General features: G+C 39.6%; 1 protein-coding gene and 1 long non-coding RNA gene across 3 annotated transcripts in view; one reads left to right on the forward strand and one right to left on the reverse strand.

Annotated features, from left to right (window-relative positions):
- Positions 1 to 11055: 11055 nt before the first annotated feature.
- On the reverse strand, positions 11056 to 14371 carry LOC135327493 (uncharacterized). The gene is made up of 2 exons (XR_010387687.1): positions 13869 to 14371; positions 11056 to 11243 (listed from the first exon to the last, which is right to left on the reverse strand). It is a non-coding gene; the product is annotated as an uncharacterized LOC135327493 (long non-coding RNA).
- A 22-nt stretch (positions 14372 to 14393) lies between these two features.
- The window catches only part of PDCD6IP (programmed cell death 6 interacting protein), a 32154-nt gene continuing 22235 nt past the window's right edge, over positions 14394 to 24312 (forward strand). For both annotated transcript variants that reach the window (XM_026101314.2, XM_026101315.2), the window contains exons 1-3: positions 14394 to 14778; positions 21696 to 21750; positions 23474 to 23543. In XM_026101314.2, coding sequence (XP_025957099.1) covers positions 14573 to 14778; positions 21696 to 21750; positions 23474 to 23543 — 331 coding nt within the window. In that variant the 5' untranslated portion in view covers positions 14394 to 14572. The remainder of the gene's footprint in view (positions 14779 to 21695; positions 21751 to 23473; positions 23544 to 24312) is intronic.

The following is a 24312-nucleotide window of genomic DNA, read 5'->3' on the forward strand; positions in this document are numbered from 1 at the left end:
ATTTTTAGGTCTGAAGTATGTAACTTCTATTCAAGAATCCTCATATTTAGCAGATGTTCTTTGACGTTTATGCAGCATCGTCCACCGGATGGGGCAGGGCAAGCAGAGCGGCTCCCGCGTCAGCACCTAGGGACCAGGTAGGGACAAGGTCAAGCCAGGTCCAGCTTTGCCAGGCACATGGCTGGGTGCAGCTGCAACGTAGCTCAGACATGGGCCAAGGGCAGGAGCCAGGGCTTCACCACAGCTCCCACGTGAAGGAGGACAGCCCCCTGTGAGGCTGCTCCCAGCTTTCTCACATAGCGGCTTTTCACGGCACTCTGGTCGAAGGTTATACTGCTAGGTTGTTTCAGTGCTAGCCTTGAGCATGGGCAGTGAAGTGCCTGGTGCAGGATCCGGATACGGAGTATTTAATGGTAAATTTGTGGTCCCTGGTTTGCTGGTCATAATCAAAATAAAAAACTCATTTCTTACCCCAATTCTTACCTCTTTCATTTTTTGAAGGATAAAAATGCATGCTTCTTAATATGTATGAGGATAGCAGTGTTCCTTTGTCTCAAATGCTACTTAAGTATCTAGTACTAAATGTAGGAGAATTTGTATTCCAGTCTTGTCACAAAGCTATGTGGTGAAGGAGGAGGAGGAGCAGTAGAACCAGTCCATCTGAACTAAAGATTTAAATTTGAGATGGGCTTGAATGACAACATTTGAAATTTCAACATGGAGTTTGATTTTCCACCCACAGTTCACTTTTGTTCATCTCTGGTTTTGATGTGGACCATTATAAATGTAAGGACTAGCTTCAGAACTTTAGCTGTAGATTTGAGTTGAGATTCAGAAATCCAGAAAATCCTGTCATGATGAGTTTTAGTGTCAGTCCTTACCTAAGCACAACTTCTCTTGAATACAGTATTGCTTAAATATGAACTTCAGAAGTATGACCAAAAATAGGAATGAAGAACATCTTGGCAGTAGCTACAAATCCACTTATTTATGCAAGCAATCCTGGGGCATGATGACATTTTAAAAACAAGCATCCAGTTATATGTATTTTGGGGGGAAAAAATGAGACATACTTCAACAGACTATAAGAATGAATTTTTCTCCCAGTCTTATTTTCCTAAAGTAGGTATAATGGAAGAAAACTGCTTCTGGATCATCTATTTTATTTCTTCAAGCATGGACCTCCATCAATCGCATTTTGCTAACTGAGAAGACTTTTAAAGAAGTTGTGACATTTTTGGCATTTTCTAACACTACTTTCTTCTCCTTGGTATCCTGGGAGTTTCACAAGGACTGTGCTTGCTGAGTTGCACTGGGATAGATTAAAGTGGCAACATTTTCCCTCTTCAATCTAGTGTAATAGATATCTTGATGCTGCTTTGAGAAACACTAACCTGAGCCTTGAGAATGAAGTAGAGACATGCTGGCTATGCCTGGACTGCATTTGAGGTTATTCCATCCATGCTCACACTGCTGGGTGCTTCCAGACTATTATAGGGATCTCCATATATAGCAATACAGTAAGGAAAATGTCAGAAAAAGAAAACAGACCTTTTGGCTTTGAAAGGATTTTTGACTGTGTATTTGTGCAACCTTATGTGTTTAAAGATGCGGAACTGTGCAAATCAAAAGCTGCCTCCAAGGCACCATTTCAGGAAACAATATTCATCTAGTTATACGACCATATTCCTGGCCAGGCTCAAAATTCAGTATTATTGTTCAAGACAAAATATTTTTGCTCTCTGTACTAGCATAAGCTGTAGTCAAAACAGAGGTTCTCACAGTCAGCTCCAGACACAATGCTGCCATGATTCAGTCCCCTGTTGTCCTTCAGAAGCCACTCAAAACCTAGATTGTGTCTCCCAGTCCACTCTGAGGTACTCTGAAATCAGGGACCTCACAGGGATGCAGATATGAGCTGCCAGAGCCCTGACATGACGTTGGCAGCAGGCATGTGGCATCAGCTAAGGCCAAGACCTCCCATGGAGGCTCCAGGCAAGCACTAGGCTTGTACTGTCTGTCCTTGTGCAATACTAGTGCAAGGCTCACAAGTGAAGCAAGGAGAGCAGAGCTGGCAGCAGGGCTAGGCTGGGTTTGCCAAGCGTGGGGAATATTTGTGTCTGGACACTCCCATTTCCTATGCTCGTAGGCTTATATGTCAATGTAGACTCTGTGGGCAGTACTAGCACTAGTTTAAAAGCATGGTTACCAAGGGTCTGGTTACTGGCTGAAGACACAGAGAGGGCTAAGCAGATGCAGGCCATGGCCGTGTGTAAAGACCTCAGGAGACTGCATGCTTGCATTGGCCAGCATCCCTGTGTGTGTTGAACAATGCCCAGGTGCACGGTGACTGCCATGAGTGCTGTGGGCTCAGCTGCAGTGGCTTGTGAGGCAGTGCCCGGCATCCTAGGGCTTGGTGTGCAGCTGGCATTGCTGGAGGAAGGTCTCCAGTGGGCTGCCTCAGCTGCAGGGGAGAGATGAAGTTAAGCGTAGGTATAGCTATAGTGGTTGTGCTTGTCTGCCACCAACATTGTTTTTTGCTTGTCACTGTAGGTGCAAGGCAGACTCTGGCTCCAAAGGGGCTCAAGTGCTTAGCCCTTCTGGAGCTGGAGTGTGGTGTGAGATCTTCTTTCTGCTAGGCACTGTCTTAGTGGTGTGATAGTGTAGCCAGCCCAACAGAAAAGAGGGCTGAACATCCCACTTGTGCTGCAGAATATCCGGAGAAGCACATCACAGGTGAAGGTAAGTGTGGGAGGTGCAGTCAGTGGTACGGCCTTGTAAGGAATATGTTGTCTTGGCAGCAGTGCTCTCAGGATTGTTGCAATTCACCCAGACTTCCTGACGGTGCATAATGGTGGGCACTGCAAGGAGGATTCACTGCTGTCTAAACTAGGTTACTTTCTTGACACCTTGGACTGTGCAAAAATAATGGACAGTGAACAGTCAGGGTTTCCAGGTTTAGGTGGGGCACAGTCTAGTAAAGTGATACAGCTAAGATCACAGAACCTGTATTGCAAAATATGGTTTCAACTATACTCTGTACCTTTCACGCAAGGGCATGGTCATTGCATGAAAATACAGAACATGATCATCATAAAAACATTTCCATAATTGCTTCCAATAGCTCATGTAAATTCATATCTAATCCACACAGTATTTTGCCACAAAGGAGATCCCTCCACCAAAAGATAATGCAAACTACATCTCACAGAACTGGGCAATGGCTGTGTAATCTTTGCCTGAATAGAGACTACCTTTATCAACTTTAAAATGTGTCTGTAATCTCTCTTTACAAACATACAGATCTCAGCAGGTGTTTTGCCCAAAGAGGGTACAGCAGTGGGCCTTCTAGGGGTCATCAAGCCAAAACTCATCATATGTTTCCAGTATAAAACTGTTACCAATATTTTAAATGTTTTCCAGCTTTAACTAAGTTTAACTGACATTACTCACTCCTATTTAATGTACCAACATTACAGTTTAACTGTAGATTGATTTTCCTTCCATAATCACTAACTAGCAGTTAGTTTTATGAGTTCTCTTTTTCATCTACCTTGATAAAAATCCATTATACAATAAAATCTGACTTAATTTCAGATGTATTCTGGTCACTGTATTTTATTAAAGATGTTAAAGGTCATTAAGTAGGGAGCTGATACTGCAACAAGGAGAAACACCAATATTAAATTAATATATAATAGCTTTGTACAGTTTAATCTTTTGACACTTGGACATAAATTTTTCAGCATGGCATTTGCAATAGGTAGTGGATTCACCAGATGTATCAGCATGCTCAGGAAATAAATCAAAAGCATGGCATGAATATTGCTTTTAGCTTTATCTTGGGATTAGAAAAAATGAGGTTCCTGTCACTTTTATCGGTATCCCCCATGTATTTGGGCAGTGCTGAGGGGAAGGGTGGAAGCGTGATTTACATGGTAATTAATTGTTTTTAAAAGCTTTTTGTTCTCTCTTCTATAAATGAATTAATATATCTCTTGAGGAAGAAATTATGAGGTTATAAATATTTCCAAAAACTATAAAAAGAGAGTAAGACTATTACATTAATTATGAGATGATTGTCAAAAGCTTCTGTCTCTAGTTAGCCAAAATTTCTCTCTCTGTTGAAAACTGTACTAAAAATTCAAAAGAGAAGCAACTCAAGAAGAAGAATGTTGTGACAACATCATTGCCACTCTGCCTCGAAAAATGACATTTGCTTGGAGCTAATTTAATTCACTCCTAAGATGAACAATGTATTTTCCCCATTGTTCTTCTTAGGATCAAAAGGAGAAAATGCATGTTGTTCCTAGATGGTAACAATGTTGTGGGTCATACAGTATGGTACTGAAGCTACCTCTGTGCTGTAATTCTCCGTATAGTAAGTTGAGATACAGAGCTAACTGGCTTGGGCAGTGCTGCTTGAGGCCTCTAGTTTGAAAACCAGTTCTGTTGGGGCTACATCAGGAATCTCCATATCATGTGTCTTAGAAAGGCAACCATGTACCTTTCCATCTGTATGAATCTGTTGGCTCTTTAAAACTGTATGTTCCTTTGGACAGAATTTCTTATTTGCTTGTACAGCACTCCATGTAGTAGTGTTCTGTCCCATGGCTGAGTCTCCTCTGTAGCACGGTAATATCGACAATACTAGGAACTTGAGGCAACGTCAGCCAGTTCGGTTCCTTTCAAGTGTAGTATAGAACAGAAAACAAGTGGAAGAAGTATGTACTTATCTCCATTCTGAAGTTGCCACAGGACAGTTTGGTCCCTGGAAAAACTCCAGCTACCCTTAGAGTTGCCCTGACTTGTACCATAATTGCAATGTTTCCCATGACTTTTCGGCACTATGCATGAGAAGTAGTTAAGAACATCTTGACTACACCTCAAGACTGCTTTCATGCTGGCTCATATACTGAAAGATCTTTAGCAAATACTGCCAGTCTAGCCATTTCTTCACTTGGTGGGAAGACCTCTTCTGGTGTGGGTGTTCTTGGGAATATGAAAAGAAGTAAAAGGGCAGAAACACAGGCCACAGTATGTTAATGAATTCTACGCAAACAGAAATCCCTGGTTCCTCTCCTTGGTCCGGCATGAGAGTTCTTGTAAATAACTTCCCTCTTATTTTTAGGATAAGTCTATTAATATGTAGTTGCTTCAATTATTGTCTAACTCAATTAATATTTGCAAAGTGTTCTTAAATCTTTGGGAAGACATTTGCAAACACCTACAGTAATTTAGTAGGTGTTATGGCAAAAAAACACACTCCCAGTTTTCCTCATTCAACATGTAAAAGCTTGAAAAAGTTTGAGCTTTATTACTTAATCAGGACACCCTGAATGTGATGGTTTTCCACAACAAGTATTCTGAGTCATCACCTCAGCTTGCGACAATTGCCCACATAGTCCTCCCTTCTTTACAACAATCCCTTTTCCATTTCCTAAAGTGTCACCATTCAAACTCCCTTGTTTCCCTGAATGTAATCTGGCTAATACGCCATTCTGAAATCTGATTTATTATTTTGTGCTGAGTACATGAGAAAACAGGAGGGGAAATGACTTGAAGCAAACTTTTTGTTTGTCGATGGTTAGATATGAGGTCTGCATACTGTCACAGCCCAAGAGTGCAAATTATTGGGTAAAACTGCAGCACTTTTAAAAGAAGTTCTGGTAAGCCTGAAGTTTTCATCTTTAATTTTTATCCAGCTCTTCTCTATTAAAAAATAATGCATCACAAGTAAAATTTCCCATCTCTCATTGAGTTGTTTTTAGAGCATGATATGATGTATCTAGACCTTATATGAATTTTAGACAAATGGAGATGGTTACTGTTGAATCACTGCATATACTTCTAGGCAATAAACCAGAACATTTTAACAATTGGCATATAAGCATGAGGTACATTGAATGAAAAGTCATATTAAATCACCTACATAGTGAAGAAAAAGTTCTTTAGTTGCTTCATTCCTGAAAATAGAGGCCTCATTAATCACTGATAAACTACAATGCCAAGCAGGTAGTATTGGTAATATTGAAATGGAAAAAGTGACAGTCATGAGATGGAACAAAACATGCCATGGGAAAATGAACTGACCTACTATCCTGACTCACATATAGCTAACCAATCTAAAACTTATTCTTTGAACCTTGTGAAAGGTGGAGGAAGCAGATACTAGAAATAAATGTGGACAGAGAGGTATAGAAAGAACACACAAAAATATAAGCCTGAAAGTGGACAGACACGGGCACATCCTGTGTTATCCAAGTTATAAAAACATGGATGATTCAACTGGTAAATAAATGGTTAGTCTTTATTTTTCACATTGAGATACCCTATGAAATTCATTTGCTGTCCTAAAGTGATTCTGAGGACAGTTTCATGTCTGTTATGCCTAGTCATTATCAAACCCCTAGCTAAGTAGTTTCCAGCTAGTGCTGATCGCAAAAGTGACTGATAAGCATGTCAATGTTTGCATAGGGAATGGACAGTAATTAAGTATTCACTTAAAGATAATATTTTAGGCAGGAATATACTGTCTTGTGTTCCTTGAAATATCTTTTTGTGTATGTCAGCATCACTATCTCTGGAAGTAGAGGAAACTGTTAAATTGCTAGGCATACAAGTTTGAAAGAAACGTTGTATTACAGTTTATACTACTCAGTGTGAATGAAGGAAATGTTGTATACACACATCAGCTGTGAGTTTGTCTGATTCCAAAGAAGAACATATCACAGATAAGAAGATGGATTTTTTGCCTTTAAAAGTGACTCATTAAAAAATTTCAGTCTGTCTATATGGCAGTAAGAACTTCCTGGAATTTCAGAGGCAATGTCAGGCGGACCAACCTAAGAAATTAATGAAGTAAACATAAGGGATAATCTTCTGAGCTTGTAAAACATAATTTGCATGCTAAATTCCTTACAGTAACATTTAGGTACTGGCATTAGTCAAACCATATCCAGATGCTTCATGCTAGGATAATACATATATGACAAATAGTGAATTGGAATCTGCCCCAATTTATATAACTTGTGCAAAAAGTGTTGACTTCAGGGAAGTCTCATAACACAAGCTGGCTCATCCAGAGTCTGTCAAACTCTCCCTTGAATGTCTGAGTAAGACTCTGTGATGTTTTTCATTTGCTTCCCTAATAAATACTGTAAAAACTTTCTATGCAACTGATCTGGTCCAACATAACGTATCTGTGGAAAGACAGACAGCAATATTCAGGGAAGGGTATTTAAAGATTTTTAGGTTTATTAACGTATAACTTAAAGGGTTAAAAATGACTTAAACTGAGAGTGTGCTGTCTTTTTTCTTTCTCCATCAAGAGGCTGCTAAATTGTGAACACAAGCTACCTGTTGACATGAGGCAAACATACACAGTAGTCTTGTGATAGTACATCTACAAGGTCTATGGTTTGGAGGAGCATCAGCTCCTCTCTCTGGGAAATTCTTTTTATAAAAACAGGCCATCAAACATTTGTCCAAAATTCTTAGACTCCCAGTCCAGAAATCTCAGGCAAAAGGTCCCTGTGCATGTATAATAAAGTTAATGTATTTGAGATATATCAGACTTACTGCTTACATACGACACAGAAGAATATGCCTGCACAACTCCTCCTCCACCCCTTTTCGCGATGCACAATGCAGAGAAAATTCATATATTTATCTCTGTGAAATCTAAGTCAGAAATATTGATATCCTATTACAATTAAAAGCAACTTGACTCCCACTTACTGCTGTAATAATAACAATAAAAAACACAAATGAGGAAAAGATATGTATTATAAGAATGCACCAGATCAAATCATCCTCTCCTTCCATTTTTGTGTGATTCAAGGGCACTGCTAACATTGGATTTTTTTGCCTGCTTGCACCACATACGTCCATATATGGATGATAGAAAGATGAAATAGAAGATTAAACCACATTTTTTGTATCTTACTTTTTGTAGTCTTTGCCATTGCAAGTTTGTATATCATTGCTCCTTTGAACATTGCAATGCAAGCATTTTTGGGAGGAATCTTATGGCAGTTTTGTTGGCAAACCATGTTGCCGTTTCTTTATCCCCAAATTTTTGTGGTTGGACCAAACTTTGCAATGGGGCTGTCTGTACTGGCTTTTGTTACATTACGTAACAGAGAAACTTTGTTCTGATTCATTATGTTTGGAATGTGTGAGATAAAAACCTCATAGTATGGACAAGTTTAGCAGCAGGATATTAGGATCTCTGGTGCTTTCAGAAGTGGATTCACTAGATTGTTATTAGAGGTTGCTCTTTGCAAGGCTGCCAGTGCATGTGCTAATGAGATGTTTTGAACCGGAAAAAGTCACAACCGCCCCTCTCCCCCTCCCTGCCTGGATGATGGAACAACCATGATCTCAGGGTCTTCTATCTTTTGTTTGATCTTTCCATTTTTTGTAAGGTCTGAGACTGTTATGCACCTGAGTGGATTGCTTCCACAGAATGAGGCTTACAACTGTTCTTCCTGGACTGTGAAGATCCTGGGGAATGGTTCGTTTGATTCCCACATTAGGAGGCAGCAGGAGAAGGTAATTTCCTTGACTTTTACAGCTTTAAAATTAGCTTCTTGCTTTCCTCATTACATACTTGTCATCCTCTCTAGACCTGACATTAGGCCTTGGCCCCTGTTGGTGTCTTGCCGTATCTCCTAATACTGCCCCAACCCTGTGGCTCTGCTTTGCCCAGCACATTATGGCAAATCCTTCTGTCTGTAAGCTTCTTTCTCCTTTATATAGTGATAATGGCAATATGCACAGATGAGCATACAGAGGATAGGTCCATAAGAGTATGCTCAGAAGTATGTCTGGCTTTGGATATATCACCCTGGTTCAAACACTCTTATCTTCACTTTACTGAGTAGGCAGATTACAGTGTCTCATTGTTTATCTGAGTAAGTGAGTAGGTGGCAAATAACCTAGCAACAAGCTAAGATTTGGACTGTGCGCTTGGCCAGCCACTGTTACACTAGCAGAGGCACATGCCCCCCACCAAAGGACAGATGCTTCCTGGCTTACACATAAGCAACAGGCTTGTTTCTGTCAGGGCACATGTGTGCAGCCCACAAGAGATACAAAGTTTATTACTGTCTTCTCAAAAAACAAGACTGCTTTGTGCAGTGAAGGAGTGCTAGATACTTGAAGTGTGATTTTTAGGCTCTTCTCTACTTGTATATATATACTGTCAACAAAAAGGATTTTCAGTGGTGTAAACCTCCCATTTTCCATAAAGAGCCTTTAGAACCACAGGACTGAATGTCAGCAGTGTTGCTTGCTGAACATAAAGATATTTCTTTTGGGTTCTTAAGAATTTACTATCCTGCTTGTCCCATGTAGCAAGATTTGTTCTCTCCATACTAGCAACTGTTACACTGTATAATGACTGACTGCCTGATTACCCACTTCGATTCCAGGCCTATTTCAAGCTATGTGAAATGATTTCTATTTGAGTATTTTATAATACACTTCAGGATAAGAAATACTTCAAATAGAAAATACTATTAAAATAAATGCTTGGGTCAGTGATGACTTATAATGGATCTCCCTCAATTATCCAGATTTAATTTCTTTGATATCTTCATTGTAATAAGTCTAGCAGTTCTCAAATTAAAATTGACTAGAAAATTCTATGTATAATGCAATAAACAGGGAAAACGTATTTTTTACATTGAATATACACATGAAAACAATATAAAATTTAATTACATATTGCAAAACACCTACAAAGGACAAATTTTACTTTTTGCTTCTTTGAAAGCTCCTCTCTGCTGCAAATATATCCGGATTGAACTGATGATATATCTGGAAAAACTTCTTTATAAAATATGAAATACAATGCTTTAAATGAAGAAAGCAATATTTTACAGTGAATAAGATGAATCTGTTGCTTTAGGTATGCCCCATATTGTAATAGTTAAAAGATTCAAAGCTATCCAGTTATCTTTCACTTATTTTGTTACTTCCAATTATTGATACCTTTGCACTGTTTAGTAATACAGAATTTAAGTGAAAACTTTCTGACTTTCAAATCTTAAGGGGGAGCTTAATTAGCCAAGCTTGTAAGAGCAATTTGTAAAATCAAAAACTCATCTCTTTTCTGAAAGGAATAAAAACCCACCTCCTTAAGCTTTGGTTGGTTATCGTTTTAAAATTGGAAGCAGTAAAAAACCAGCACAGTTATACGAATAATATATTGGAAAAACTTGTGTTTCAAGGTCATCAATCCTTTGTTCTTTTAACTTTTAATTAAAGATGAGATGATACTAGAATGCTACCTATCTGTTTTTGGGGCTTCTGAAATCCTCTGACAGTTCAAGGAAATGTTCATGACAAGAGTAAGTGCAATGTAAGGCAAAATATAGTCCATTAGCAAAACTGATGTTTGATTTTTCATCTGCTTTTAATGTGGCAGGTACTTTGTTTTCCATTCCTAAGGGTAAAAATTATTTAAAACCCCATGATTTATATATACAAATTAATATTAATGATTTACTAAGTAACATTAGCAGTTTAACACTGAAAAAAGATAGAGCAAATCTTTCTCCTTTTTCCAATAAACTTTCAGAGGAGGGCTCTGAACCTTTTTCACACCCAACACCATAAATATTTCACCAAAATGTGATGATTACAGGTATTCATACCAAAATTGAAGTCAAATATTCATGCATAACTTTGGATTTTTCACAAAATTGCATTCAGGGTTGGATTCAGTCATTAGCTGTGCAATCTGTCCAGGACCAAATTCCAATCATATTCTCTCTTATCTCTACCTTTTCTTATGCATAGCTACCCTTCAAACAATAGAGTAAATGTATATCCTTACAAACACCCTCCTTTGAAATAAAAGGGGCTATTTTTGGTTTTATTGGTTACTTGACATTGTATCAGTATACCTATAGCAGTATACATTTATACTTTGCCTTTTATCAGGACAATTTCCTATGTAAACAGTGGCTCTTTTCCAGTAGGAAGTTTGTATGTGGAGGCAGAATGTGACTGTACCCTACTATGGAATAAGCGGACTAATATAACTAAATGGCAAGCAGCTTTATTCAATGCATTGTAAGAAGCTTTTGATGTATTTGTACTGATACATCTTGCACAATTCCTGGCCTTCAGCTTTTGGGAAATATGTTTTAATAGCCTGTCCCTCAGCTATTTCTCTTCTGGAACTGAATGTTGCTGCTGTCTTTTCCAAGCTGTTTTGCTTCATAAATTTTCTGCAACCAGAGAGATATGAATAGCATGAACAGTACATGAAGAGCAAAAATAGTAACATTTGTTAAAAAATCTTATAAATCTTGTTGAGTGGGACATAATTTTATCATACATTTTTAATAAAAGATATGAAAATACTTTAGCAATGCTTTGGTGCTTATTATGAAGACCCAATATTACAAACCATGATGTGGGACAATAAAGAGCTATTTTTCCTGCTTATATGGTATACCTGAATAACAAATACAGGCACTATCATCATGTAATCAGTAATACTGCCTATTTCCAAGTCCTGCTGAAAACTCTAGGCTGCACTGTAATTGGCCTAATAGCTAATATTTTTGTTACCATTTGTGGAAAATCTTGCACTAATGCTGGTTGAATTCCCTGCTTCCCCTGCTCTAGTCCATTTACAACACAGCATGTAAAATCATTTACCTAGGTCAACAATAGGCCTTGCACAATCTATTTTTTGTATCTGATCCAAGTTCATATGGCTTCACCTCCCACTTCTACTTGTTATTTATTTCATCCACAAGGTTCTCTTCCTTGCCACTAGCTATGCATGTGATGCCCTTCTTATTCCGGTCTGTTCTGCCAGCACCCTCTCTTCAGGTAAAAGTCATATATATTCACTATATGTATTTAATGTGTTCTTGAAAGGCCACTGTGTTGGAGTTACCATATACACTAGTGCCTACTCTAAGAAAATGTACTGACAGTATTGATCTAGACCTGTTTTCTTCATTCTTCAGCCTCTCACTTCTTCTTCATCCTGACCCCTGTCACTGAAGCCTCTCACTTCTTCTTCATCCTGACCCCTATCACTGAAGATGTGGGTTTTTTATTTAGCATTGGAACTGCAGCAGGATGGCTTCCTCATCTCTAAGCTGGGAAATAGTACTTGAGTCATCGGAGGTAACAGGAGACAAGTCATTGCTGTTTATAATATTATAATTGTAATAATCAGAAGAAAGGCACCAGAGGAGTATTGACTGACAACCCATGAGAAAGAAGCAAATCACTTGCATGTTCGAACTTCTGGTAACTTATTCTAAGGCAAAGTAGAATTTCTGTGCTGCGTTGGTGAAGAGTTCAGAAATGCAAAATATCAGTGGTTGCATTTGTTAAGCGACAGCCACCTAAAGGTCACCAGGGCTCAAAAGTAAAACTATGATCTCATAGCTGTCCTTGCCCTTCCCTGTTCACACCCTTCCCATGTTTATGACTGTTACACTGGAAGGTATTAATGGCTTCAATCTTCCATATATAGACAACCACTTATCTTGTAATGATGTGTAGGCTAACTATATCCCATAAGCTCTTGATGTTGGAAACAAAGGGAGGCCACTGCCCAACTGACTATATCAAAAGACTGATCAGAATCTTAGCTTGTGAGGGCAGAGGTTTTACCTGGGACTGGAAAATGCAGTCAGTATAAGGCTGACTCAGGCTAAGAGACCAAAAGCTTACAAGTGCACATGGGGCAATAAAACCATGAAAAAAAAAACGCAAAAAAACCTAGCAGGGAACTCATATGCCCAGATATGAGTAAGGCAGGGGGGGGCTACTTTCTGTACTTATTGTACAATAAAATTCCTTTTTTTGAAATGTAAAATTAAAACAACTTCTATTTGTTTTTGATTGAGCTCTGAGAAATTCAGCTGGGTGTTTATTCGATTTAGTAAGTTGGGAGTGCACCAAAGACTTGTTGATGTATATGCTTGGTTTTTGTGAATGCAGTCAAGGTCCGTAATAGATGCAACCCGGCAAAGCTCTCGATCCTGGATAACCATAATCTGATTTCACAGATTACCGGAAGCAGCAGAATAAGGACAACTGCAGTGCCTACTTTGCTATGCTAGTGCCCTACAAGGCCAAGCTGTTGTTGCCAGAGTAGCTCTGGACTATATACAGCAACTGGTAATACTGGAAGAGTTGCCCCTCCCAGTGGTGACAGGAGCTGCTAAAACTAACTTCATAGGTTCTCTCCTTTCCCTGTTATCCCACCACTTTTAATTGTCATCAGACAACAAAGATGATAGCACATCTTAGCCCCTACTTAGCAGAGTTCACTTCCAGTAGGAAGGTATCACTGGCTTTACTTTATAGCAAACTGCTGGTACGCTACCACACAAAATATAAAACACACACTTTCACCTAACCTAAAAAACATTTTTACCACTCCTATTTATGCTAACACTCAGGTATCTTCCTTATATCAAGACTTATGTAATAAAAAATAGCAGGCTTACAACATTAAGTCTGTAACAAGTGACAGAAAAAATGGGGAATGAGAACAACAGTTGAACACCCCATTTCAGTTTTCCATACAAGTAAATTTTACAGGTTATGTATCTGTTTTACCTATTCAAGCTATACTGAGCAGTCAGCAGAAAGTAAGTGATATGCATGACATATCCATAATTAGCGAAACATGTCACACCGTCTTTAACAGTCAATGTATTATAGCATTTGCTATGGAGAAGTGACAGATGTTTTAATGTACTTAAAACACTACTTTTGGCATGGGTTGAGTACGGAATCCTTCGCTTCCCTCTAAAACCTTTCATGTCTGGCATCTGATTTTTCAGTAGCCACCATTTTTGTTAAACAACGTCACTTACCGCCTATGTTATTTTATTGTTTAGGGTAATTTCCTTTACCACAACCAAGCTCAGCAAACATCCTCCAACGAACAGAACTTCTTCAGACAGCTCTCGAATTTTCTGCCCACTCTGGGCTTCAAAATGACCACCCTCCACACGGCACCCTGCCAAAACGTATCTGTACCAGAGCCGGGGGCGAGCTCCTCAGAGCTAAAATAAGACGCCTGAGGCCGAGTGTCGGCGGCTCTCATGGGTCTCGGTGACCCTCTGTTACCGGGGCTTCTACGTGAACAGCGTGGCGCCCACGCCCGGCCGGCAGGCCAGCGCCAACTGCTGCAGCAGGCGCTGTCTGAACCCCGTCAGCGCCCCGGGAGGCCGCGACGGCCCCCGCTGGGCAACGGCCGCAAACAACGGCTGCGCTCGCGCCCACCGCTGCGGCTGCGGCAGGGCGGCGCGGCCCCAGCCCCACCCCCTCCCCGGCGCGCGCGGGGAGGCGGGAACAAGGCCGCGGGCGGGGGGGGCGGGCGCGCGTGACGGCGTTGCGGAGGGAGCGCGAGACGAGACGATCCAGGAAGTGCGGGGCTGCGGCCTGGGGAGGCGGAAGGCGGCGCGGAACGGCGGCGGCATCGGAACCGGCCCCAAACAACAACGAGAGAAAGGCAGCGCGTGACCGGCAGTAACGGCGGCCGCCGCCGTCCACCCTCCCACCCCGTACGCCAGCCATGACGAACTTTATCTCGGTGCAGCTGAAGAAGGCCTCGGAGGTGGACTTGGCCAAGCCGCTGAGCAAGTTCATTCAGCAGAGCTACCCCAGCGGGGACGCCCAGGCCGAGCACTGCCGGGCGGCCGAGGAGCTCAGCAAGCTGCGCAAGAGCGCGGTGGGCCGCCCGCTCGACAAGCACGAGAGCTCGCTGGAGACGCTCCTGAGGTACGGGGGGAGGGGCAGGGCGCCAGACCCCCAACGGCCGGCGCGCGGCCCTCCCCCCGCCCCCTCACTTCCGCGGCATCTGGGAGCGGCGCGAGGAGGGAGGGTGGGGGAGGGGGCGGGCGCGCGCGCGCGCACCTCCTCCCCCCCCCCAGGTGCTCTGTGCGGACGGAGGGGCCGTGGGCGGGGCCGTGGCAGGTGTGGGTGGGGCTGTGGCTGTGGCGTGCGCGGGCGGCCCGCCGGGAGGCGGAAGGTGGGCGACGGCCCGCGGCTGCAGGGCGGATTGCGGGGCTTCCGCCGTGCCGTGTCTCGGGCAGCGCGGCCGTTTCCGCGGGTCGTTGCCCCCGTACTGCTCGGCTCGGCTGCATGGCGTCGTGCGGTGCCCCGGAATGACGGTGCAGGGCGAGCAGTATGGCAGGTTGGCAAGGGCGAGCTTCCTCCTCGCTTGTTTGCAACATGCCACTTGCTGTTGGGTCTGGGTAGTAATTGCTGACTCCTCTCAGAAAAGAGCAGATGTCATCTGCTACAGCGTGACATCCTCCCACGATCTGTCATTGTTGTCACGTTTCTCATCAGCTTTCCCCCTTCCCCCCCCCCCCCCTTATTTTCCTTCTTCTAAGTTGTTTTCTGTGTTTAGTAGCTCCGTACTGCTTCTTCCAAGCTACAGGCTTATTTCCAACATAGCAGACTCTGTTATCAGAAAGTTTACTGGTGCCTTTGTTGTGCCAGGCTTCTTGCAGGGTAGATGAGCAAAAGATAAATTTGGACCTTCTGCCTAGTGAACTCCATAAAGACTGCTCTGTATAACCTGCTCCATCGGCTACAGAAGCACTCGCTCTTTTCCATCTCTATGTAACGTTTGCAAATTGCAGTATTGACTTACTGTAGTAATCCTGTTGTTATGTTTTTTCAATATTGGGAACATTTTAAGCCCATTTACATCTAGCTCCTTACTCGCAGATGTCATTGGGATTAATTAATTAAAATTGAGTACTACGTACATACTTTTATTTGCAAATTTGGCATCAAAAATCTGTGATACCAGAATATGATTTTCTCAAAACTCTTGAGTTTTGAGATAGCAGTGCCAAGGTTTTTTTTTATTTAAAAAAAGGAAGAGTGAAGACATTTTGTAGTACAGGGAAAAAAGATGACTGTAGATGTTACAGATCTCTGAAACATTATCATGGACCAGTATCAATACATTTGATGTTCACTGCTATATTCTGTGCTTTTAAAATTAAAAAAAAAAGTAACAGAAATAAGTAACAACTTATAAAGAAAGCAAGTTACTTTTTTTTTGTTTTTTTTGAGCTTATCAACCCTTCCCTGGGTATTTGGACTCTAAAACCTATGACTGTACTGATCATTGTGCTTTATAGTATCTCTGTAGTTTCCTGTTCTATTCCTGTTTATTCCTGTGTATGCTTTTGAAGGTATTACTGTGTATGCTTTTTGAAGGTCATGGAAATAATGAGAATCTATGAACTGAAAGATTGATTCTGCTAGCCAAGCTGAAAGGCACAGTATTCTCTTCTCTCAAATGCTGGCACTTAGCTTCCTTTTCTAATGGTGCCAGCTGGGTTTGTGAGTAGTTTCTATCTAAAATACTTGTTTGGCCCAGTCACATCATGTGGCTTTACTTTATCTAACATCTTTCCCCTGCCGAAAGGAGGAAGTTGTGCTTTTTTTTTTGGTCTGTTTCTTCAGTTCTGGCCCTTCCCTCATGCCAGTTCTGGAAGGCAGCTAACCCACCAAAGGATGTAAATGGCTCCCTAATAGGTGAGCAACTTGAATGAGTTCAGTGCAAGGTCAGATGAACATCAGAGCTGGCAGAAAAGAGGATAGAAGGAGTGTGGCTGAAAGCCAAACAGGCTGAATGGGACCTCAGTTCCGATGCTAGTAGGTCATTAAATTAATTCAAGCCATAGTGTGCAACTTCACCTCAGGTTTTCTCCCTGAATAAAGAAGAGAAAGTGCTTGCAATTGCATGATTGTCAGTTTTCCTTTGCAGTTATTTCCATATGCAGAGAACAGCTAAGGTGAACAGATCTGTTCTCACTGCTGTTGATCATGATCAGCAGCTTGCCCACGTGCTGTGATAGCAGTCGGGGTTGAATGTGGCACCACACTGGTGCCACATAATGTGTGAACAAGAAATGATGTCCCTGCACCACAGAAGCTGCGCCGTGCAGTGTTCTCAGAAAGCATCTGCATTTAAAATCATGCCATTTGAGAATGTCTCCCTGCTCCCTTTATAGTGGGAGTGAGATATAATGAAGGTCTGAATTAACCGTAAATTCAGGATTAATTACTAAAATCTTTTTATGTTATTTATTTCATAGTACTTCACAGTCTTATAGGCAGAAATACAGAATCGGCCTTAAAAGGTACTTAAATGAGAGAGAACATAAAACTGTCAAATGTATGTTTTCTCTTTTCTGTAACAAAAATTACCATTCGTATTCATTACAGATGTTGGAAAGTAAGTTTCGTTCGTATTCTGTAAGACTATTTTAGGGTTTTTAAATATATTTTATATATATTAAAAAATATGCATTTTATACATATATGTATATGTATACACACACACATATTTTGTTAATAGTCTGTAAAATACAGTTACTTTGGAAAGTCGGCCTGTCTGCATACTCAGAGGCTTGGATAGAAGTATCCAGCTAAGCTTATAATTGAAAGAGCAAAAGCTTTTGACTTCCTTGCAATTCTTCTGAAAGTTCCTGTCTCCTTTCAACTTCCAGTACTTTTCTGTTTTTATTTAACAGTTGTGCTAAGTCTTGTGTTTAAGTACTACTTTAGGAAGATTTTAGTTAAAGTTGGAGTTTACATGCACCATGTCTAAAACTTTGGTTAGTGAAGTAGGTAAGGTTGGAAGAGCTGTTTATAATATGGATACCCCTTGCGTACATTTATTCCTTAATGGCTTTTTGTACACCATGCCTAGTAGAGCACTGTGGACTGTTTAACTGTTAAGAAATTAGGGATTAATCTGCTGCTAATTAATCTATGATTTCCCAGTATTTTGTAATCTTTAGGAGCCTCATTTTGCTGAGTAATTACTGTAGAATTTGATATTTTTTTATATAAGAAATGTACTCAGTTGCAGCCCTGTTACCTAGGCAAGCATGGAACAGTAAAGCCATGGAGATGTATGATATGCTAGTGTTTGACCAATGAACACAACTGCTTCTGCTGGAGAAGTATTTGTTGTTCCCACTGAAAAGTGAAGCTGGGGTGCCATGTAACTGGGAAAACTCTGTCTGCTTTGAAAGAGTCTGCTTTGTGAGAGTTTTAGTCCTCTGAAGGCAAAGTAGTGTGTAGGTGAGCTTGGTACAGATGTTTTCCCTTAAATTCTGTGTTCTGTCATACTAAATTTGGTGAAGTATGGAGTTTTTTTGTAGTATAATTATAGCTTCAAAGATTTCCTTGCTTCCTCTTTTAATATTAAAAATAACCAGGACTCAGTATCCTTTTTCTGGAGGGATAGGATGGTGAAATGAGTTTAAGCAGTTCAATTTTGCTAACAACTCTTGTAGTTCTTTTAAAAAGAAGCAAGGGGAGGTGTGGATTTATTTTGAATGATGAAATTCTCTGTGGGCTGAAAGTTGCAGTTCTGGTTTCCAGCTGTGAGTTCAGTACTACAATGCGTATCTAAAAAGAATGAAAGCAGATCCTGCTATCTCTTATGTTCTTTCGAAGGAGATTTTTCTTTATGGTTCTTTGAGGGAGGAACAGTATTTGAGGTTCTTCATGCATAAAGCATATACTTGTATTTTAATTAAATTATATTTAAGACATTGACTTCCAAATCATTTGACTGCTGTAACTCATTTTTATTAAGCATTGAGTGCGTAACGTTGGCTTTACTGAAAGGAAGCTCTACTTTGAGAACTACGTCTGTGTTGCTGTCATCTGTTCTCACTTTCATTGGTGTATCGGGAATTCATGGAGTTTGTCTGTTTATTTGCTTTTATTTAATTAATAATTTGGCAGTGTTTGTTATTTCCCTGCTGTCTCACTTGTTTTGCATGGCAATGTCTGTCTACTCAATAGTTAGTTTTCTGTAAATTTTATTTTAAATAACACCCTTTTTATGTTTACCCTCATCCTTCAGTGTATGACTAACTTGTGCATCAGATATGCTTTTTTCCTTCAAAGTCTATTTTCCATCTTTGTACAATTTCCGCTTTATTTTCTGTGCTGCTAGTTTTATACTGTTATGTGGCTAACATTTTCATTTACCATTTACTTACTGCTAAGCACAACTAAATGATTTTACATTTTTGGGGCCTGCAGAGGTTTAAGGAGCTTCTAAAATCTTGAACAGAGTTTCAAGTTCATTAATAAAAAGAAATGTCCTCATATATTTACAATAATAAAAAAGTAACATTAAAAAAAAAGAAAAAATCAGCAGATCTGAAGATTGTGATAGAGCAATGTGCGTGTTTGGGAGGAACATACACTTTTTTTTTTTTTTTTTTTAGTTCATGGTTCTGTGGACAAAGAATAGCCTGTTTGCAAACAGCCAACACTTACGTGCATCTGGCTTTAAACGGCCATTTAATGAGATTTGCATCTTGCCTCTACCGGAATGGCAGATGAGGACTTGGGTAGTCATGCAACGTGGGAAGACAACCTGGCTTTACTGGTGGCTTTTGAATGACAAATTTAATTGGGAGGGGAGGAGGCAGTATGGGAAGTCTTGTTTTCTGTATTGTACTGCGTGAGAAAGATTGTGTTGAGATCAGTGAAAGAGAATGAAGGAAGACTTTAAGCACACCTTTTGAAATGATCTTCAGAATGATTAGTTAGTGAACTAATTCTTGTACTGCCTGCATTAATCTGCATCAGTCAAAACAATCAGGAAATGGAAAAAAACCTGTGAGTTTGGTGGCGTGATAAATTAGATCAAACTTGCTGATGAGAGCATCAACATGCAAAGCTGAATTTGCTAAACTACAGAAAGGATACTCTTCTCTACTACTTGTTTATAGATCAGACTTGGATGTAAGGTCATCTGAAAAGATGCAATAGAGAAAATACACCTTTTATTTTTTTTTTCCAAAGTATGGCTAGCTATTTAAAGAAATTTAAGCTATTAAAGAAAATTAAAGAATATTCTATCAAAAGTACACATACTTTTTTTTAACCAGTACCTTTAGTAGTGTGCTTACTTCATACATTTTGAAAGAAATGAGTTACCCGTGTTATCACATAGTTTAAAGTTATCAGGCTCTGAGACATGCCAATATTTTGTTTTTAAAAACAGCTCTGATTTATAGAAAAAGTCTCTCCGTGTAAGCATATTTGAAATCTGAATTTGTGATGACCACTTTTGCTGCAGCAATCTTAATGCTGAATCAGGACAAGTAGATTCATAGTTTCATGTAGACAATGAAAACAAATTATATTAATGACTTAAAAACCCACATTAAATACCTTCCCCCCCCCGCCAACTATGCCTTTAACGTACTTGGTAGTTTGTTAAAAGTTAATCTTGGTAAACTATTGTCACAGTAAACCTCTGCAGACTGTCTTTTTTTTCTTGGGAACAATTTCTTTTAACTCAACTATTAGTAGAAGACCTTCCGCAGGGTTCCTATTTCAGATTATTGTAGCTTTTCATAGTATGTTGTATCTTGAAAATTGCAGTAGGACAGTTCAAGTAGGACAAGTTCAAGTATATATATCAACAGGTAAAATTCAGTGAAGAATATGCTAATGGTTGTTTTAATGTTGCATCTGACCTTTTCAAATGCTTTCTGAATTTATCGTCAAAGGAGTACAGGCTTTGTACATGTGCTTCATTTCCAGATCAATAGTGACTATTATTTAATAACACAATTTAAGGAAACAGGAACAATGTGTACCAAGTTTAGCACGCAGATTGTGAAACTTACTGCCAACAACGTGTTTTGGAGGTTGGGAATATAAATTGTTAAAAAGAAATTTGACCATTATAATGTCGACTGTATGCCCGTGTGTCTGGTGCTGCAGGAATGGTATAAGAAAGAGGGCTTCACCTGTTACCTTTTTCCAGCAGTTGGCAGTTTAAGGGTTTTCTGTTCTGCATATGGCCTATCATGTTTAATGAGTGGTGCAGACATAGTGTACAACTCAGGAAAACCTTGAACTGCTAATTGTTGTCTGGCTGAATTGTGTGAGGGGCTATGTTATACTTGCCATCTTTCTGATATTCTTCCCTAAACATCTTCCACTGTGAGTAGACATATTGGTGTGGAGAAGCTTTTGGTTTTAATTGACTGTGGCTGCTGTAATGTGCTCTAATGAAAACTAAGCTTACAAGTAAAGAGTTTTATCAGGGTGAGGCTCTTCAGTTGATATTGTGCAAGGCAAATGGCATGTATTTCAAAGAGACTGAAGTTGAAACAGATGACTCGGAAATTGTAGGGGAGTGGGATATAATAATCAGATGAAGAGCGTGTAGTATAGCTTGTTAATACTAGTTAAATGCTGTACATAATTTCTTTTTGCAACATGATTTAATATCTAATGTATGCTTTGTCTCCCTGCACACATTTCTATGTACAGAGACTCCTTTGCATGATATTGTTATCTAATCTATCCTCCCTCCGAAGGTGGAATGGGTCAGCTTGGCCTGTGATACTCTTCTGCTTCTGACTGAGGCAGGGATTCAATGTTATCTTTCACCTTTACAGACTATCTCCCCTTGAACGTGCAGAATTTCTCTCTGTGTCCTGCAGCTCCCCAGAGGATCTTCCTTGGCTAGGAATAAGCCCTGTAACTTGCGTGGGGCATTTCAGTGCCCTCTTCCTTCTCTGCCAATATAAGAAACAAAGCCCACAATTTGGTTTGTCTCATGGTGTGCACTCTCTCCATTTTTTTAAACATTTTTTATTTATTCTTTTTTTTTTCTTTAGGTACTATGATCAGCTGTGTTCTATTGAACCAAAATTTCCATTCTCTGAAAATCAGGTAAGAAGATATATCAAGCTGTTAAAATATATGTTGTTAAACTGTAGTGATTGTAGTCATGGCACCTAAGGATGTACAACAAGTCTGTATCTAATCCACTAAACAGTACTTCTCTTGGGCAAGACATTTAATCTCTTTGAGCCTTATTTTCCTAATCTCTGGTTATTTTCAGTCTATAGCCACATATAATCTGCACTGAGACTTCACCTCTAGTGGCTGCAATTTCCTTCATTTTCCAGATGCCAGAACATGGGCTCAGAGAAGTTTAGACTTCGTTTGGCAATCACTGCAGTCTGTTTCAGAAGGAGCTGCATTTTGCTGAAAGATTCTCTTTGACACTCCTTTTTCCAAGGAGAAGTCTGTTTTATACTATCTTACAGAGGCTTTTCCAAACATAATTTGTGTGGAAAAAATGTTAGTTAGTAGATGGAATGCGATCTTCTGTTCTTGAGGTAGAACAGATCTTTCCTTCATAGTAGCTAACAGATCGAGCCCATTGAAGAGTTTACCATGTTATTTCTGTCTCTGCACCTACAAATTACATTAAAATTTTCTGTAGGCATTGTATTCGTTAAATTTGTTTCTGTCACCTTTCTTTAGCTTAACCTTTTTCCTTGGGTGGAAAGTAGAATAGATCTTTAGGCCTCTATATTTAGGAGGAAAAAGACATGTTTTCTTTGGAGGTGTTTACAAATCGGACAGAATTTCCATTTCTCTCTTAACCGAAACATAATTGAATGGTAATGTTATGATTAAAAAAATGTGCTTCTGTCAGGCACTTGTAGGTAGCGGGTAAGGGAGCGGTTTTGTAGCAGTTCACGCTCATTTGGTTTTTGTACTTAGCTGCATTAACTTATAGCCAAGAACTCACTTGGGTTTTCCATGTGTAAATGGTTTGATGAGATTATCTGCAAACTTTGAGACATGGAGACATGAAGAACTGGCAAACTTTAGGAGCGGGGTCTGAAAATCATCTTCCCTTGGGCAGAACAATTTATAATAGTCAATGGAATGAAAAAGCTGGTCACCAGAACTTCCTGAACCAGGTTGGCTGCTAGAGGAAAATATGTTAGCAAACAGTGTTGTAGGCCTGTCTCTTTCTTAAGTTATTCTTCTCTGCTATTTTTTAAATGAGGGATTTTTTTTCTTTTTTTCTGGGCTAATAGCACTTGCCTACAATGAGTTTGATCAGCTGAATAAGGAATCAAATTGTGAAACTTCAAAGCAGATTCTGTGAAATATTTGTATTGTCTCTGAAATACATGCTGAGAAGTATAGCGTAAAACACATCTGTTTTACCTGCTTTCTCCTTCCTGAGTGCTTTTCCTGACAATGCTCCTATTAAATTCACTTTTAGTATGTATGTCATAAAAAATGTATTACAAAGCAGTTCCAAATATGTTAGTAATTTGGAACAGTGGTAACTGCCTGGTTGGGTGGTTTACTTCAACTGTGAACATACCTGACTGTCAGACTTTTGGGGGGAGGAGTGTCTGCATCTTGCTGCTTGAAAGGTCTTCAGCAAACTGACAGGAAGGAGAAAACATAGAAGAAAAATTTTAAGCAACCTTTCAGTGATTTCTTGAAATTCCTGGAATGTTTATATTGTTACAGGTGAAATAAATGTTTTACTTAATTAGAATAACAAGGGATAAATATGTGAATTTGGGATATTTTCTGAATGTTTTGTATTTAATAAATATTTTTTTTCCATAACTTTCAGATCTGTGTAACATTTACATGGAAAGATGCCTTTGATAAAGGATCACTTTTTGGAGGATCTGTCAAACTGGGTATGTAGTTATAGTGAAAGTGCAAGTAATAAAGATAGTAAATTTTGAGAATATTTTTATATAGCTGATGGGAACAGTAAATAGTCTTTCTAGTCTTTTCAGTATAGGTTTAGAATGAATCCAGCTATGTTAGTGACAGATTAATCATTTCAACATTGGTAGTGAGAGAATGGGTACCATGCTAAGAATTTCTATAAAATTTAAATAGCTATTTGACATCAGTTTTTCAAAGGCACAAATAGATATGTGGTCTGATAATACTTGTGCTAATGGAGATTACTGCTCCTCAAACTTGTTCTGAAAATTATTCAAGTATTAAGTTCCAGTAGTAGGTTTTTGTTAACCCAATTCTTTTTATATGAATAAGATCTTCTTGGAATGTGTTTGTATAAGTGTGAGTGAGTTCCTTAAAGAAGAAGGGCAGTGATGGTTAGCTGGCTTGAGTAACCTAGTCTGACATCATGTTTTATTTCAGAAGAGGGTAGATGGATTTGCCTATGCCCTAAAATGATTCTCCTGTCATTTCTTTTAAAAATATTTTCATATGCATTTGAATACTATCAAGAAAAAACAATTTATACTGGTTTCCTGCAAGCAAAATGAGTTTGATTCTATGCTGTCTTTAGATGGGTTTGGAAAACTTGCCCACGGAGAAAATAAGACAAAATCCTGTTAAATTAAGTGAGGTGCTGATAGGTGGTGTATTGTCATTCACAGTGTTTCTATTTATACCTATGTGTTCGTTACGGCTAGCATTGTAAGACAGCCA

This window comes from Dromaius novaehollandiae, chromosome 2 (genome assembly GCF_036370855.1).
Source record: "Dromaius novaehollandiae isolate bDroNov1 chromosome 2, bDroNov1.hap1, whole genome shotgun sequence".
In the NCBI taxonomy this organism is placed as follows: domain Eukaryota; kingdom Metazoa; phylum Chordata; class Aves; order Casuariiformes; family Dromaiidae; genus Dromaius; species Dromaius novaehollandiae.